The sequence below is a fragment of the Gorilla gorilla genome, chromosome 5 (assembly GCF_029281585.2).
Source record: "Gorilla gorilla gorilla isolate KB3781 chromosome 5, NHGRI_mGorGor1-v2.1_pri, whole genome shotgun sequence".
NCBI lineage: Eukaryota > Metazoa > Chordata > Mammalia > Primates > Hominidae > Gorilla > Gorilla gorilla.
The window spans coordinates 190,486,028-190,499,949 of record NC_073229.2 but is presented as its reverse complement, the minus strand read 5'-3'; the positions used below and the strand labels follow the sequence as shown (position 1 = coordinate 190,499,949).

The 13,922-nt window shown below is 50.5% G+C and overlaps 1 protein-coding gene across 5 annotated transcripts; it reads left to right on the top strand.

The window, feature by feature from the left end:
- Nucleotides 1–1,220: 1,220 nt before the first annotated feature.
- TBXT (T-box transcription factor T) lies at nucleotides 1,221–11,909 on the top strand. Of its 5 annotated transcripts, none has more exons than XM_019028721.3 (8): nucleotides 1,222–1,872; nucleotides 2,377–2,641; nucleotides 3,391–3,525; nucleotides 4,375–4,436; nucleotides 4,569–4,630; nucleotides 6,611–6,784; nucleotides 8,262–8,391; nucleotides 10,643–11,692. In XM_019028721.3, exons 1-8 carry the CDS (start codon nucleotides 1,307–1,309, stop codon nucleotides 10,914–10,916), a joined length of 1,668 nt encoding a protein of 555 aa, XP_018884266.2. In that variant the 5' UTR covers nucleotides 1,222–1,306; the 3' UTR covers nucleotides 10,917–11,692. The 5 variants fall into 5 exon arrangements, with proteins under 5 accessions (XP_055246675.1, XP_055246674.1, XP_018884266.2 ...); XM_019028720.3 differs by having other exon boundaries at nucleotides 6,608–6,784; nucleotides 10,643–11,691; XM_055390700.2 differs by lacking the exon at nucleotides 6,611–6,784 and having other exon boundaries at nucleotides 1,221–1,872; nucleotides 10,643–11,694.
- The last annotated feature ends 2,013 nt before the right edge of the window (nucleotides 11,910–13,922 follow it).

Genomic DNA, 13,922 nt, shown 5'->3' with positions numbered 1-13,922 from the left:
CGAGGGGCGAGGGGCAGGGGGCAGGGGGCAGGGGAGACTTAGCGCGGGGCTCAGATACCATGTCCGCGGGAAAGCCCCCTTGCTAGGGCGCAAGACTCCTCTGAACTCGCTGCCCCACCCGATGCGCAGGCTTTCTCTAGAGGGGCTGGGGCTGGGGTGCCCGCTCAGGAGACCGGGAAACAGAGGCTGCTACCCGAGGCAGGCCCTCGTCCAGCGAATGGGCGAGGTGTGCAGAAGCGCAAAGCCAGGCCTTGGAAGGGGGAGCTTCTGCCTCCTTCCCCCTTCCTGGGCTCCCGTTTTAGGAGGAATGTTACTGTTTAAAGAGACCCCACTGAACTATTTCCTGCGCATTGTCACCTCTCCTTCGCTCTCCTCGCGTAAGTTCTCACCGAAAGGTAATAAAACAACCGCTGCCGACACCGCTTGGCGCTGGGCCGGGCAGGGAAAGCGCCCCGAGTCCCGCTAGTCCGGGACCACCCCGCCAGCCCCGACCTTCTCCCACCTTCCGCGAAAGCAATGACACAGCAGAAACCACGCACACGCCTGGCACACTCGATGCGCGCGCTGACCTCGGCATCAAGTCCCGTTTTTATAAGAGAGAGAGGAGGACACTTCCCAGAAGGGGTTGTTTTGCTTTTGCTTATTTCCGTCCATTTCCCTCTCTGCGCGCGGACCTTCCTTTTCCAGATGGTGAGAGCCGCGGGGACACCCGACACCGGGGCAGGCTGATCCACGATCCTGGGTGTTCGTAACGCCGCCTGGGGCTCCGTGGGCGAGGGACGTGTGGGGACAGGTGCACCGGAAACTGCCAGACTGGAGAGTTGAGGCATCGGAGGCGCGAGAACAGCACTACTACTGCAGCGAGACGAGCGCGGCGCACCCCAAAGCCCCGCCAAATGCGCTCGTCCCTGGGAGGGGAGGGAGGCGCGCCTGGAGCTGGGACAGGTGAGGCCGCGCGAACGTTCCAGCCTGGCGCGGCTGCGGGATCCCGGCGCGCTGGAAAAGCGAGCGGGACCCCGCGCGCGGGAATCAGGGAGCATCGCAGGCTGCCGGGCAGCCCCTCGCGGAAGTGCGGGCTGGGGCGGGCTGGGGCAGGCCGGGGCGTCCAGATTACCTTCCTCCGGGGCTTGCCCCGCCGCTTTGATGGAGGTGCAAACATTTGGAGAAGGGCGGGGGTGTAGGGGCTGGGCCGGGGCTCGCAGGGCTGGGGCCCAGGATTTACATGAAACAGGCGTGCGGGAGCCCATTGTTGGCCCCCGGCCTCCCAGACCCGCCCGGCTGGGTCTGATATGGCCGCTCTCGGCCAATGGGAGGCTGCCCAGCACTTCAAAGCGTGCGCAGCCCAATCCGCCGAGCCCCCCAGCGCTGCCGCCGCGGCTCTATTTATGGGGAGGGCACTGAATTTCGGTCCCCAGAGACCTACACTAGTAGAGCCTTGGGGAGTTCAAGTGGAATAACTTCTCCCCACCCCTCTGCCCCCGTCCCCTCCCCCCAAGTCTTGGTCCGCGGCCTCCTCCCGGGTCTCTGCCGGGACCCGGGAGCCGTCGCAGGTCTCGGTCCGAGGGGCCCCTTTTCTCGGAAGGGCGGCGGCCAAGAGCGGGGAAGGTGGATCTCAGGTAGCGAGTCTGGGCTTCGGGGACGGCGGGGAGGGGAGCCGGACGGGAGGATGAGCTCCCCCGGCACCGAGAGCGCGGGAAAGAGCCTGCAGTACCGAGTGGACCACCTGCTGAGCGCCGTGGAGAATGAGCTGCAGGCGGGCAGCGAGAAGGGCGACCCCACAGAGCGCGAACTGCGCGTGGGCCTGGAGGAGAGCGAGCTGTGGCTGCGCTTCAAGGAGCTCACCAATGAGATGATCGTGACCAAGAACGGCAGGTGGGTGCGCGTCCGGAGCCCGCGCGCGCCGCGCTCTCCAGCGCCTGGGCAGCCTGGGGGACCTGGCAAGTTCCCGGAGGTCGAACCCTTTTTCTCCTGGAGGAGGGCTTTGTGTTTGTTCCCTCTCTGGTTAACTCCCTCGAGTGCATTTCTACAAGCCCCTCTTCTGGGGCTTTCTCCGCGGAAGCTTGGGGAGGAGGAACGCGCACTCCGGTGTCCCGACCTCGGAGGCATCCCGGGACCCGCGAGGCGCGCCCTGGTCCCCGCCTGTCCCCGCGGGATGTGGCCTCCTGCACTGAAACCCTTCGCCAGGTCCTCTCCTCCCCTGCCTCCCGAGGCCGTAGAGATGGTGAGGAGGCCACCTGGACCTGGCAGGGCTCGGGGAAGGGGGAGATTGGCAGTCACCCTCGGACGTTCCCCAGGGGGCTCCTCTGTGCCCAGCTTCTGCCTCCGGCCTACCTGGTCAGTGTCGGGGTCCTCCTGCGCCCGCCCCGTGTTTTCCAGGAGGATGTTTCCGGTGCTGAAGGTGAACGTGTCTGGCCTGGACCCCAACGCCATGTACTCCTTCCTGCTGGACTTCGTGGCGGCGGACAACCACCGCTGGAAGTACGTGAACGGGGAATGGGTGCCGGGGGGCAAGCCGGAGCCGCAGGCGCCCAGCTGCGTCTACATCCACCCCGACTCGCCCAACTTCGGGGCCCACTGGATGAAGGCTCCCGTCTCCTTCAGCAAAGTCAAGCTCACCAACAAGCTCAACGGAGGGGGCCAGGTAGGTGTGAGGAGCCCGCCAGGTCTGGGACCAGCGAGGAGGGGCCGCGCCGCGCCTTCTGCACGGGGGTTGTGGGAAGGGACGCTGCTTGAACGGGAGGCGACGTCTGCCCTGGAGAAACTGCCACAGCCTTCTCTAATAAGGCCTTTAGCGCTGTTTATACTAAGCTGATAACATCCACGCCTGGCGAACGGGGAGCGGGAGCACTCCCCTTTGAAGGACTGGAACTTTGGGGGAACTTCCGTGTCTAGCCCTAAACTCTCCTAGGGGTGGAAAAGATATCAGCCTTGATGGCAAAGTCGCATTTAAATTTAAACATGGCCACAGTACTTAACTGCGTGGAGTCGGAACAAACTTGTAAAGTCGTGCTTTTCTAAAGAACATTCGTTAGTCGGGGATTGTTCCTGGAAGACCCCAGGTTAGGCAAGTTGCAAACAAACTCAGTCTTTTAAAAATGTCCATAGCCTTCCTGAAAGCCTTAGTACTTTATTCCACCAGGTGAAAGGATTTTGTGATGAGCATTCATTGTTTTAAGTGGTGTGTAGCATCTCACATCCCTTTTCCAAACAAGCTGTGGGAATCGCACATATAAACCGCGGAGAAGCCTCCCCTGGTGGAACCCCACTTCCCTCAACAGCAGAGACACTTTCTTGGGATCCAGAGGACTTTCTGCATCCTGGAGAAATGGATGTTTTGCTGTTTTAACGCAGGCCTTTCAGTGCCACCAATCCTGTATCTGTCTCCCTCAGATCATGCTGAACTCCTTGCATAAGTATGAGCCTCGAATCCACATAGTGAGAGTTGGGGGTCCACAGCGCATGATCACCAGCCACTGCTTCCCTGAGACCCAGTTCATAGCGGTGACTGCTTATCAGAACGAGGAGGTGAGAAGCACAGAGGCGGATCGCTTTCCCGGTGTGCTGCGGTGTGGTGTGCTGCTCCGTGGAGATTCTGGAGAAGCGATGCGGGGAGACGCGCTAACCCGCACTGAGGGGAAGGCTTCCTGCCCTTTCAAATAATATTCCGGAACTTGAAATGGAAGCACAGGAGAGAACTGTTTAAATTAAGTCCCCATTCAAACATTTTCCCCTTGAATTCTCCATAAAAGTGTTTAAAACTAGAAACAACTTCTCAATGCTCAAAATGAAAAGATCCAAAAAGCATTCAGGTTAAATGGTGTGAGAATTTCTTGAGAACAAGACTTGAGTGAGAGAGGGGCATGTCCTTCCTTGGAAATCTTCCCCAAAGGGTGGGGGGGCAACCCCTCAAATCTCTGCAGTGTGAAGACTCAACTAGATACAAGCTACTGCATAAGTGCCTGTAAATCTATGCCTAAGCCCAACGCCAAAGTACTGCAAATTCGACATTAGTTGGATACCTTGTTGGTGTTGACGTTGACCGAAAACTAGAACTTCCAGGTCTCTATTTCCTAAGCAGCCCCAGCCTGTGTTTTCAGCCATTTCTGATTTATACACATGGAACATTGTTAGTAGTAGGTTAAATTTATTGTGAATCCCACTCAGAACATTGACATTGAAAATTTTTCATAAGCATGCTACTCTGTACAATTACTCAGCTATTTTCAGTTCCAAATAGAAAACTGTATGTGGAAAGAAGTCTGATTATGTTTGAATATTTAAAAGTGGTACTGGCATTTCTCAATTTCTTGGTGCCAAATTAAATCCCCTGGCTAATAGGGAATATACTAGTAAATGCAATTTCTTGTTTTTCAGATCACAGCTCTTAAAATTAAGTACAATCCATTTGCAAAAGCTTTCCTTGATGCAAAGGAAAGGTGAGAGAATTCTAACTATAAATACCCTTGGGCAAAGAAGTATGCAGAAAGATGAAATATTGCTGCACATACTCTTTTCTGAATTTCCTTATTTTTGAAAATTCGATATACTTTTTTTTTTCATTTTGATAGAAGTGATCACAAAGAGATGATGGAGGAACCCGGAGACAGCCAGCAACCTGGGTACTCCCAATGTACGGTTTGTTGCACTCTGTCATGTCATTCTGCGTCATCGGGACTAGACTTGCTGAGAGCTGGGAAGTGGAGATGGAGAAGACAAGGGCATTTCTGGGTGTGCCTGGGATGTAAGATTGCCTTTTTGCCATGCAAGGCTCTTGGCCCTGTGATGTTGAAACTGTGTTGCCCATCTAACCTCTGCTCTAATCGGGGCTGTGGATACTCTCCTGGGTGCTTTTGTTTTGCCATTAGGCAGCTGCCACCATGCCTGGAGTGGATCATTGAGACCTAGCTGGGTGTTTGGACTCTCCTGTATTAGGCAACAGGAGACTCTAGCTCATTACATCCTCTTTGAGGCTTTCATTAATGGTTGAAGAGCCATCTTTCCAATGATGCTTAGGAACAAAATTTTTCCTTAGCCCTTTGGTTCTAGGAATGTCTCACCAGCTCCTGTGGCTCTGAGGATGAGAGAGTTGGATTTAAGTCTAGCTCCCTCTAGGACTTTCAGGAGTCAGAGTGCAGGATAGAGGATTATATAGCAGCATTTGTTGGGAGAAACCCTCTGTCTCATCCTGGTCCGTCCTCTCCACCCGGGGAAGGGACTTGGAGATATTAAACAATGAACGCGGTAGCACTGGCTGGTCAAGAGGCTGGATGAATCAACAGGGCACACTCCTCCTTACACAGGCATTTTCTATTCTGTAGATTTTTCATCATTTCCTAGGCTGATTGAACAACCAGAGGGGCAGTCACTTGAGTAGAGTGAGCCACTGCTCTGGCCAGGGCCGGCTGGGCAGCGAGGGCACGTCTGCACCCTTCCTTCCAGTGCTGCCTGGAGAATTGTTAGTAGTTTGGAAATTGAAGCCACAGTAGTTGTCCCACTAGGGGTTGCTTTTTCTCAATCAAAACAACAAAGCTTGAAGAGTGTAGAAGAGGACGGGCGCGGTTGCTCACGCCTGTAATCCCAACACTTTGGGAGGCCAAGTTGGATGGATCATTTGAGGTCAGGGAGTTAGAGACCAGCCTGGCCAATATGGTGAAACCTCATCTCTACTAAAAATACAAAAATTGTCAGGCATGATGGTGGGCGCCTGTAATCCCAGCTACTTGGGAGGCTGAGGCATGAGAATCCCTTGAACCTGAGAGGCGGAGATTGCAATAAGCCAAGATCACACCACTGCACTCCAGCCTGGGTGGCAGAATGAAACTCCCAGTCTCAGAGGAGAAAAAAATGAGTGGACAAGAAATTGTAGTTTTAGAGGAAGGAAGGGGAGTCTTGGAAGAACTTTCTGATTCTCCTGGGGAGAATGGGGGGAGCTTAAACCAGGAGAGTGAGCAGTAAAGGGGTCTACCCCCAGCTAGGAAGGCAGCTTCCGTCTCTGTGGGTGGCAGGAGGAGAAGGGGAGGGCACCCATGTCTAAGCACCACCCCACCTCTCTCAGCATCTCTCACCTGCTCTCTGCCTGTGGTTACATTGTATTCATGCTCAGTGGAGGAAAGCTCACCTGCCTTGGGGAATAGTAGATCTCAAAGCAATCCAGAGGATTCTCAGGAGGAAACAGCTTAGGTTGCCTGAGGCCAGGCTCCTGGGTTTACTCAGGTACACACAGGATTGGAAGCCTTGGGTTACCTGTGGTAGTGAGTGTGGGGCTGATGGCCTCAGATGTCTTGTGAGGCAGACTGTGTCCTAAGTATGAGACACTCAGGGTGCTTCCTCCATCAGGGGCCCCTGAGGGGAAGGTGGGAAGTCACTGGCCTGGGCTCTGATGTCTGGAGTGATGGAGGGACAGTCCCTGGCCTGGGCTCTGCTCCCTGGAGTGATGGAGGGAGAGTCCCTGGCATGGGCTTTCTTCTCTGGAGTGATGGAGGGAGAGTCCCTGGCGTGGGCTCTTTTCTCTGGAGTAATGGAGGGACAGTCCCTGGCCTGGGCTCTGCTCTCTGGAGTGATGGAGGGAGCACTAATGCAGGTGACTCAGCACTCTCTTTTCTCACAGCAGGGGGGTGGCTTCTTCCTGGAACCAGCACCCTGTGTCCACCTGCAAATCCTCATCCTCAGTTTGGAGGTGCCCTCTCCCTCCCCTCCACGCACGGCTGTGACAGGTACCCAGCCCTGAGGAGCCACCGGTCCTCACCCTACCCCAGCCCCTATGCTCATCGGAACAATTCTCCAAGTGAGTCCTCAGCCTCATTCTGCCAGGGGTTGGTGGGTGGCTGCAAGACCACTTTGGGAAAGGCATTCTGCAGGGGTCTAGAATCTAAAAAAACGGAGATGGTTTTCTGGAACACATACCCAAGCCCAGTTTTTTAGTAGCTCAAGAGAAGATCTTCAATTTATGTCTCCGCCACTGCTGCCGCTGGCGGAACAACCACGGACACCCAGATCAGAGGCTTGCATCCTTGCACGGGCCTCAGAGCCGCTGCTCCAGGTTTTGAAAATGACAGCTTCCTGGGCCTCTCCACAGAACCATGGTCGATCCTTAGGAGGAGAGCCCAGGTTTGAGTCTTTTATGAACCTCTCTAAAGTGACAATGATGGGCAGCCAGGCTCAAGAATTCCTGACTACACCAGTGATTCTCCAAATACGGTGCCCAGGCCAGAGCCTCAGCACCACCCGAGAGTGGGCACAGTCTCAGGCCCCACCCCAGACTGACAGGCAGCAGCTCTTGGTGGGGCCCGGCAATGTGTGCTTTTTTTTGAGACGGAGTCTCGCTCTGTCGCCCAGGCTGGAGTGCAGTGGCACGATCTCGGCTCACTGCAAGCTCCGCCTCTGGGGTTCACGCCATTCTCCTGCCTCAGCCTCCCAAGGAGCTGGGACTACAGGTGCCTGCCACCAGGCCTGGCTAATTTTTTTGTATTTTTAGTAGAGACGGGGTTTCACCGTGTTAGCCAGGATGGTCTCAATCTCCTGACCTCGTGATCCACCCGCCTCGGCCTCCCAAAGTGCTGGGATTACAGGCGTGAGCCACCGCGCCTGGCCGGTGTGCTTTTAAAAGCCCTCCAGGCCATTCCGATGCATGCTCCAATATTAGGAACACTGGGATAGACCACAAAGATCCCCTGGCCTAATTCTCTCTATAACACTGTATATGTCTAGACTTAATTTTGTCTGGCTCCAAAAGAAGGAAAATAGCTAAAGAACACCATAAAACAATTAAGCAATTAAAGCTGATTTGAAATGAAAGGACCTTATTGGGTTAGGAAGTCACTGGGACTTGTTCAACCAGAGGCTAGACTCTGAGGCAGGAAGATCTTATTTCTAATTTTGCCTGGAGTAATGGTTTCTATCGCCCATTCTTATGAAGTAATCACTGGAAAAAAGGCAGGGTAAAGTTATATTTATTTTTAAAGATAAGTAATTCCAAGTCAGTGATTGTGAGATTCAATGTCTACAGGGCATCTACTGATAATGATGATAAGGGAAAAAGCTTGGGTTTACCAGGGTATGTTTTCAAATACATACATTTGGCAATAAATCTTGCCCCTGATAACCATGTAAATAGACTAATGGATTGTTTTCTACAGTTAATATCCCATGTACATTTTGTTTTCAGTGTTATGTAGCTTCAGTTATTTGTGATATTTCACTGTACTTTGTTGTTCTTGGAAGACACCATCTATAATTGCACTTTTGTTACCTTCCCCCCTTAGCCTATTCTGACAACTCACCTGCATGTTTATCCATGCTGCAATCCCATGACAATTGGTCCAGCCTTGGAATGCCTGCCCATCCCAGCATGCTCCCCGTGAGCCACAATGCCAGCCCACCTACCAGCTCCAGGTAATGTATGTCCAGGACGTGGTGCAAAGCATCCTGGGAGCTCTGCCTGTGACTTCACGCTGTTTCCATTCCTATAGGCCCTTAGTCCTTATTCTCCTCGGTCTCTGTGGGTGGTTGGGTCTTTATTTAGAATTCTTTATTAGCCAGCTATGCCCAGGGATTGCAGGTGACATGACTGCCGAGTTCCTGTTTGCAGTCTGTTCGCTGGAAGGACTGGGCTCCTTTACAACCCAGGTGTGGAATGGGAGCTGCGCTATCCCATCCCTGAATGAAACCAGGGTCCCCATCCTGGTTCTGCCACTTACTGGTTCACGTGATGGACAAGTCTTTTAGCCTCTCTGGGCCTCAGTTTCCTCACATATAAAAGGAAGGTGGTAAAAAAATAACCCAGCCTCGGCCTGTCTCCTACAGGGTTGTTGGGGTCAGTAGGTAAAGCTTAAAGAGATCGTTTCGGAACCTTTTCCAACAAAAGCTAGTAAATGAAGGAAATGAATTTATTGGCTTTTCTATGGATACAGGCTCGAAGTCTTTAATATATGTGCTAGGTAACTGGTAAACAATGATGACTATTTTGTTACCAACTTGCAAGTTATGCAGAGGGAGAAAGGCTTACAAATCAAGCAGGCTGGTAAATGTCTTACATTTCTTCATAGGATGAATATAAAAACCTAAGATACCAAAGCTAGAAGTCAACCCTCACTTTCTAGGGAGGAAGGAGGGCCAGAGATATTAAATGATTGGACCAGCTCACAGCAGAGTGAGCCTGGAATTAAGTGATCTTGACCTCAAAGGCAATGCACTTCATTTTCTAGAATACCAAAATATGCCTGCGATCTTAATTCTTGTCTAGAAAACAGTTCCTTCATAATAAGAATTCAATTGCCTGCGGTTAGAAACAGAGCAACAATGCGTAAACAAGCGAAGCTTTCAGGGGCTCCAAGAGCATCGCCCCAGAAGCCTGCACCCGATCAGATGACCCGCACACTGCAAGCTGTTGACAGAGGCCCCACCCGAGGGTCTCAGTGTGGCTCTAATTGGGCATCTTAGAACCTGAAGCTTTCATTTGTAAAATGGCATAAAAATCTGCCTTGATTAACTCAGACTTGTTTAAAACAGTATGGTGATACAACATAAGGTCTCATTATTCACTTATAGAAAGACAAGGTTATTTCCCAAAATAAAATCTTACCATAATTGAATACTATCCACTTCCATGTGCTTAGACTGGAGAATTCAATAGTCATTTCCACCTTCCTCATTTTATGCCTTGAGAAACACAGCCTATAAGTAGTCTCAGGCAAAGTGTAATGTGACACAGCTAGGTAAAGGCGGAACTGGGAATGGCTTCCTAGTCTGACTGCCAGGTGCTTTTCTTGCTGCTGGGCACCATGCTAGCACACCTATGTACTGAACAGGACAAAGTGCAGGGAATTGTGTCTGTACTGGAGTTACTCTAAGGAATGTCTGCTGCTTAGTGTTTGAGGAGAGGCTGGTCTTCATCGTGAGAATCACTGCGGTGGTGGGGGGTGGGGGGTGTGCTAGATAAAAACATGTGCACTTAAGCCCATCCTCAGTAACTTTTGATTGAGACTATCTGAAAAGTTTTATTCTGAATGAGAGTGCAAAACTACTGGTCTGAGTCTTTCTTTTCTGTTTTGTTTGTTTGTTTGACGGAGTTTCACTCTTGTTGCCCAGACTGGAGTGCAATGGTGCAATCCCAGCTCACTGCAACATCTGCCTCCCGGGTTCAAGCGATTCTCCTGCCTCAGCCTCCCAAGTAGCTGGGATTACAGGCATGTGCCACCATGCCCAGCCAATTTTTTGTATTTAGTAGAGACGGGGTTTCACCATGTTAGTCAGGCTGGTCTTGAACTCCTGACCTCAGATGATCCACCTGCCTTGGCCTCCCAAAGTACTGGGATTACAGGCATCACCCACTGCGGCTGGCCTGGTATGAGTCTTTCATAGTGAAACTTAACAGCGCTCTTTCATGAGCTCTGAATATGTGAATAATCTTTTCAGTCATCTTCCTGATGATTTTGTTTCTTATTAATAGATACGACAATAACTTCTATACATCACAGAATGTGCTTGTGAGTCCTTTAATAATTTGGAGAAAATGACCTGTTTGAAAGAAGAAAACTGTCATATTACACAGTCACTCCGAATGGGATTTCTGGTGTGTTTTTCTATCCTTAGCTGGCCCGCAGCCCCTGCCCAGGCCCTGCTCACTGGTGTCTTTCTGTTGCAGTCAGTACCCCAGCCTGTGGTCTGTGAGCAACGGCGCCGTCACCCCGGGCTCCCAGGCAGCAGCCGTGTCCAACGGGCTGGGGGCCCAGTTCTTCCGGGGCTCCCCCGCGCACTACACACCCCTCACCCATCCGGTCTCAGCGCCGTCTTCCTCGGGATCCCCACTGTACGAAGGGGCGGCCGCGGCCACAGACATCGTGGACAGCCAGTACGACGCCGCAGCCCAAGGCCGCCTCATAGCCTCATGGACACCTGTGTCGCCACCTTCCATGTGAAGCAGCAAGGCCCAGGTCCCGAAAGATGCAGTGACTTTTTGTCGTGGCAGCGAGTGGTGACTGGATTGACCTACTAGGTACCCAGTGGCAGTCTCAGGTTAAGGAAGGAAATGCAGCCTCAGTAACTTCCTTTTCAAAGCAGTGGAGGAGCACACGGCACTGTTCCCCAGAGCCCCAGCATCCCTTGCTCACACCTGCAGTAGCGGTGCTGTCCCAAGTGGCTTACAGATGAACCCAACTGTGGAGATGATGCAGTTGGCCCAACCTCACTGACGGTGAAAAAAATGTTTGCCAGGGTCCAGAAACTTTTTTTGGTTTATTTCTCATACAGTGTATTGGCAACTTTGGCACACCAGAATTTGTAAACTCCACCAGTCCTACTTTAGTGAGATAAAAAGCACACTCTTAATCTTCTTCCTTGTTGCTTTCAAGTAGTTAGAGTTGAGCTGTTAAGGACAGAATAAAATCATAGTTGAGGACAGCAGGTTTTAGTTGAATTGAAAATTTGACTGCTCTGCCCCCTAGAATGTGTGTATTTTAAGCATATGTAGCTAATCTCTTGTGTTGTTAAACTATAACTGTTTCATATTTTTCTTTTGACAAAGTAGCCAAAGACAATCAGCAGAAAGCATTTTCTGCAAAATAAACGCAATATGCAAAATGTGATTCGTCCAGTTATTAGTGAAGCCCCTCCTTTTGTGAGTATTTACTGTTTATTGTAGCTGGTGGTAAAGACCTTATCCCCAAAAAGCATTTTAATCTATTAAGAACTTTAATATTGTATCTAATTAGTTGCAAAACTGGAAGTGAAATTTGCATAGACTTAGTGCTAATTGCCACAGCAATTTAAAAGATGTTAAGTAATTTTTAAGAGATTTACTCAACATTGAATCATGGATGATGTGGATAAAGACAGAACCTAGAACATACTGATGTCATCAAGATGAATATGGGATGTCCACCCTATTCAAGCTGAAGTACTGTACATAAAATAAATGGATAAAAAGTTATCATTTGTCAGTGAAAAGTGTAGTTACCGTAGCACTTTGAACAAAATGGCATTTATAAATATCTTTCCCGCTGCTTTTTCTCAAAAGCAAAACACAACTGCAATGGCGCTGGATTGGGACATTTCTCCATCTAGTGGCAGAATCCTTAATGTTGACCCTACTTCCAGCTTAGTATTCCAAACCTTGTATTCCTTAGTATTCCAAGTACACCTTAGTATTCCTTAGTATTCGAAGTTACAGGTGGCCAGTAGGTTAGAGCTGGGTTAGTAACGCAGGCGTGTCAAAGCGGCATTCTGAATATACTAGCAACATGGACATTAAGGCTCAGGGGTATGATATCGCCCACAGGCGTAGCAAAAGTTGTTTTTTCCAAGTCAGCGTTGCTAACTTTACCGCTTGTCCAATTCTGACTTCTTTGGACTCCACTTACCAGTTCTAGGACAAAGTGGTGTGTAGTTTGTTTGTTTTTGCTTTATTGAGTATAAATCCAGAGATGAAGTGTAAATAGCTAGCTTTTTAGCATCATTTGTGCCTGCTTTCCAAGCAGGACGTGCTTATCGTAAATTATCATTTAAAAGTTTTTCTTGGTTTTACGACTACTCATTTGGCAATACCCCCAAATCAGGAGATTGATTGATGTATTTTGGGAGAATACATTGATTAAACCCACTGTCCAGGTAGCGTTGGGAAGTAGAACTAGTTCCAGCCATCTGGACTCTGGCTTCTAATTGCATAGGTCCTGGTTCTGCTGGAGGAGGTCTGGGGGACATTTGGGAAGGGGTTAAGGGCAGGCAGTGCCACCCTGTGATCCCAGTGTCCGGTGATCCCCTCTGCACAATCCACCACCTCACTGAACCCTTGTCCATCTCCACGACCCTGACTGCCTGGGTTTTGTATTTTCAGGGTCTGTTCCAGTGCTGGCCCCTTCGCGGGCATCAGTAACGCTAATAGTGTGGGCATAAGAGGAAAACGTTGTCGACTGAGCTTGGGCAGCTGAAGCGTACAACTGGGGAACGTGGCCCCACTGTGGGGGCTGTGGGGAGACTGAGTCACATGCCCCTCCCCTGGGATCTTAAGCTCTGAGGTTCGGGGGAAGACCATTTTCACATGTGGAAGACAGATGATGACTTGAGAGTCTGAGTTTCTAAAGGTGTCCCAGAGTTCAAATTCTAGGAATTAACATTTTAATAATTCAAACAGGGTCTTTCTGGTTATGCAATGTGGGCAGTGGCAGCTGTATACTGGAAAGAGCCTGGAATTTGGTATAAAAGGCCTGGATTTTGGTGTTCATTTGGCTGACTTGCTGTGAGACCCTAGGAAAGTTATCTACTCCCAAACTTCAATTTTCTGAACTGTAAAAATGGAGGAAGAAAATGCTTAACCATCAGGGTGGTTATAAGAAATAAAAGAAATAATTGCCAGGCGCGGTGGCTCATGCCTGTAATCCTAGCACTTTGGGAGGCCAAAGCAGGCAGATCACCTGAGGTTGGGAGTTCGAGACCAGTCTGACCAACATGGAGAAAACTGTACTAAAAATACAAACTTAGCTGGTCGTGGTGGCACATGCCTGTAACCCCAGCTACTTGGGAGGCTGAGGCAGGAGAATTGCTTGAACTTGGGAGGCGGAGGTTGTGGTGAGCCAAGAATGCGCCATTGCACTCCAGCCTGGGCACCAAGAGCAAAAACTCCGTCTCAAAAAAAAGAAAAAAAAAAGATATAATCTTAGAGAGTTAGACATCGCAGTTAAGATTCTGAGCCCATAAGGCTCCTTGTAAACCCAGCTCTGTTTATGAAGCCCTTATAACAAATAACAAGATGCTGCTGCACATGAGAAACTCATGTCAAGCTCTCAGGCCACCTGCCGCAATTTGGAAGGCACATTTCTCATGCCTGTTGGGAAATTCCTCTGAATTATCCTAACATTCAGGTGAGTGCTGAACTACCCATGACCAAAAAATATTTAGTTCACTCTTGAACATGGAATTATACAATCTGA

Coding starts and splice junctions, on each gene's coding strand:
- TBXT (XM_019028720.3), top strand. CDS start 1,307: ATGGGAGGCTGCCCAGCACTTCAAAGCGTGCGCAGCCCAATCCGCCGA. Junction 4,631..6,607: donor GCAACCTGGGTACTCCCAAT/GTACGGTTTGTT, acceptor CTTTTCTCACAG/CAGGGGGGTGGCTTCTTCCT. Junction 8,392..10,642: donor AGCCCACCTACCAGCTCCAG/GTAATGTATGTC, acceptor TTTCTGTTGCAG/TCAGTACCCCAGCCTGTGGT.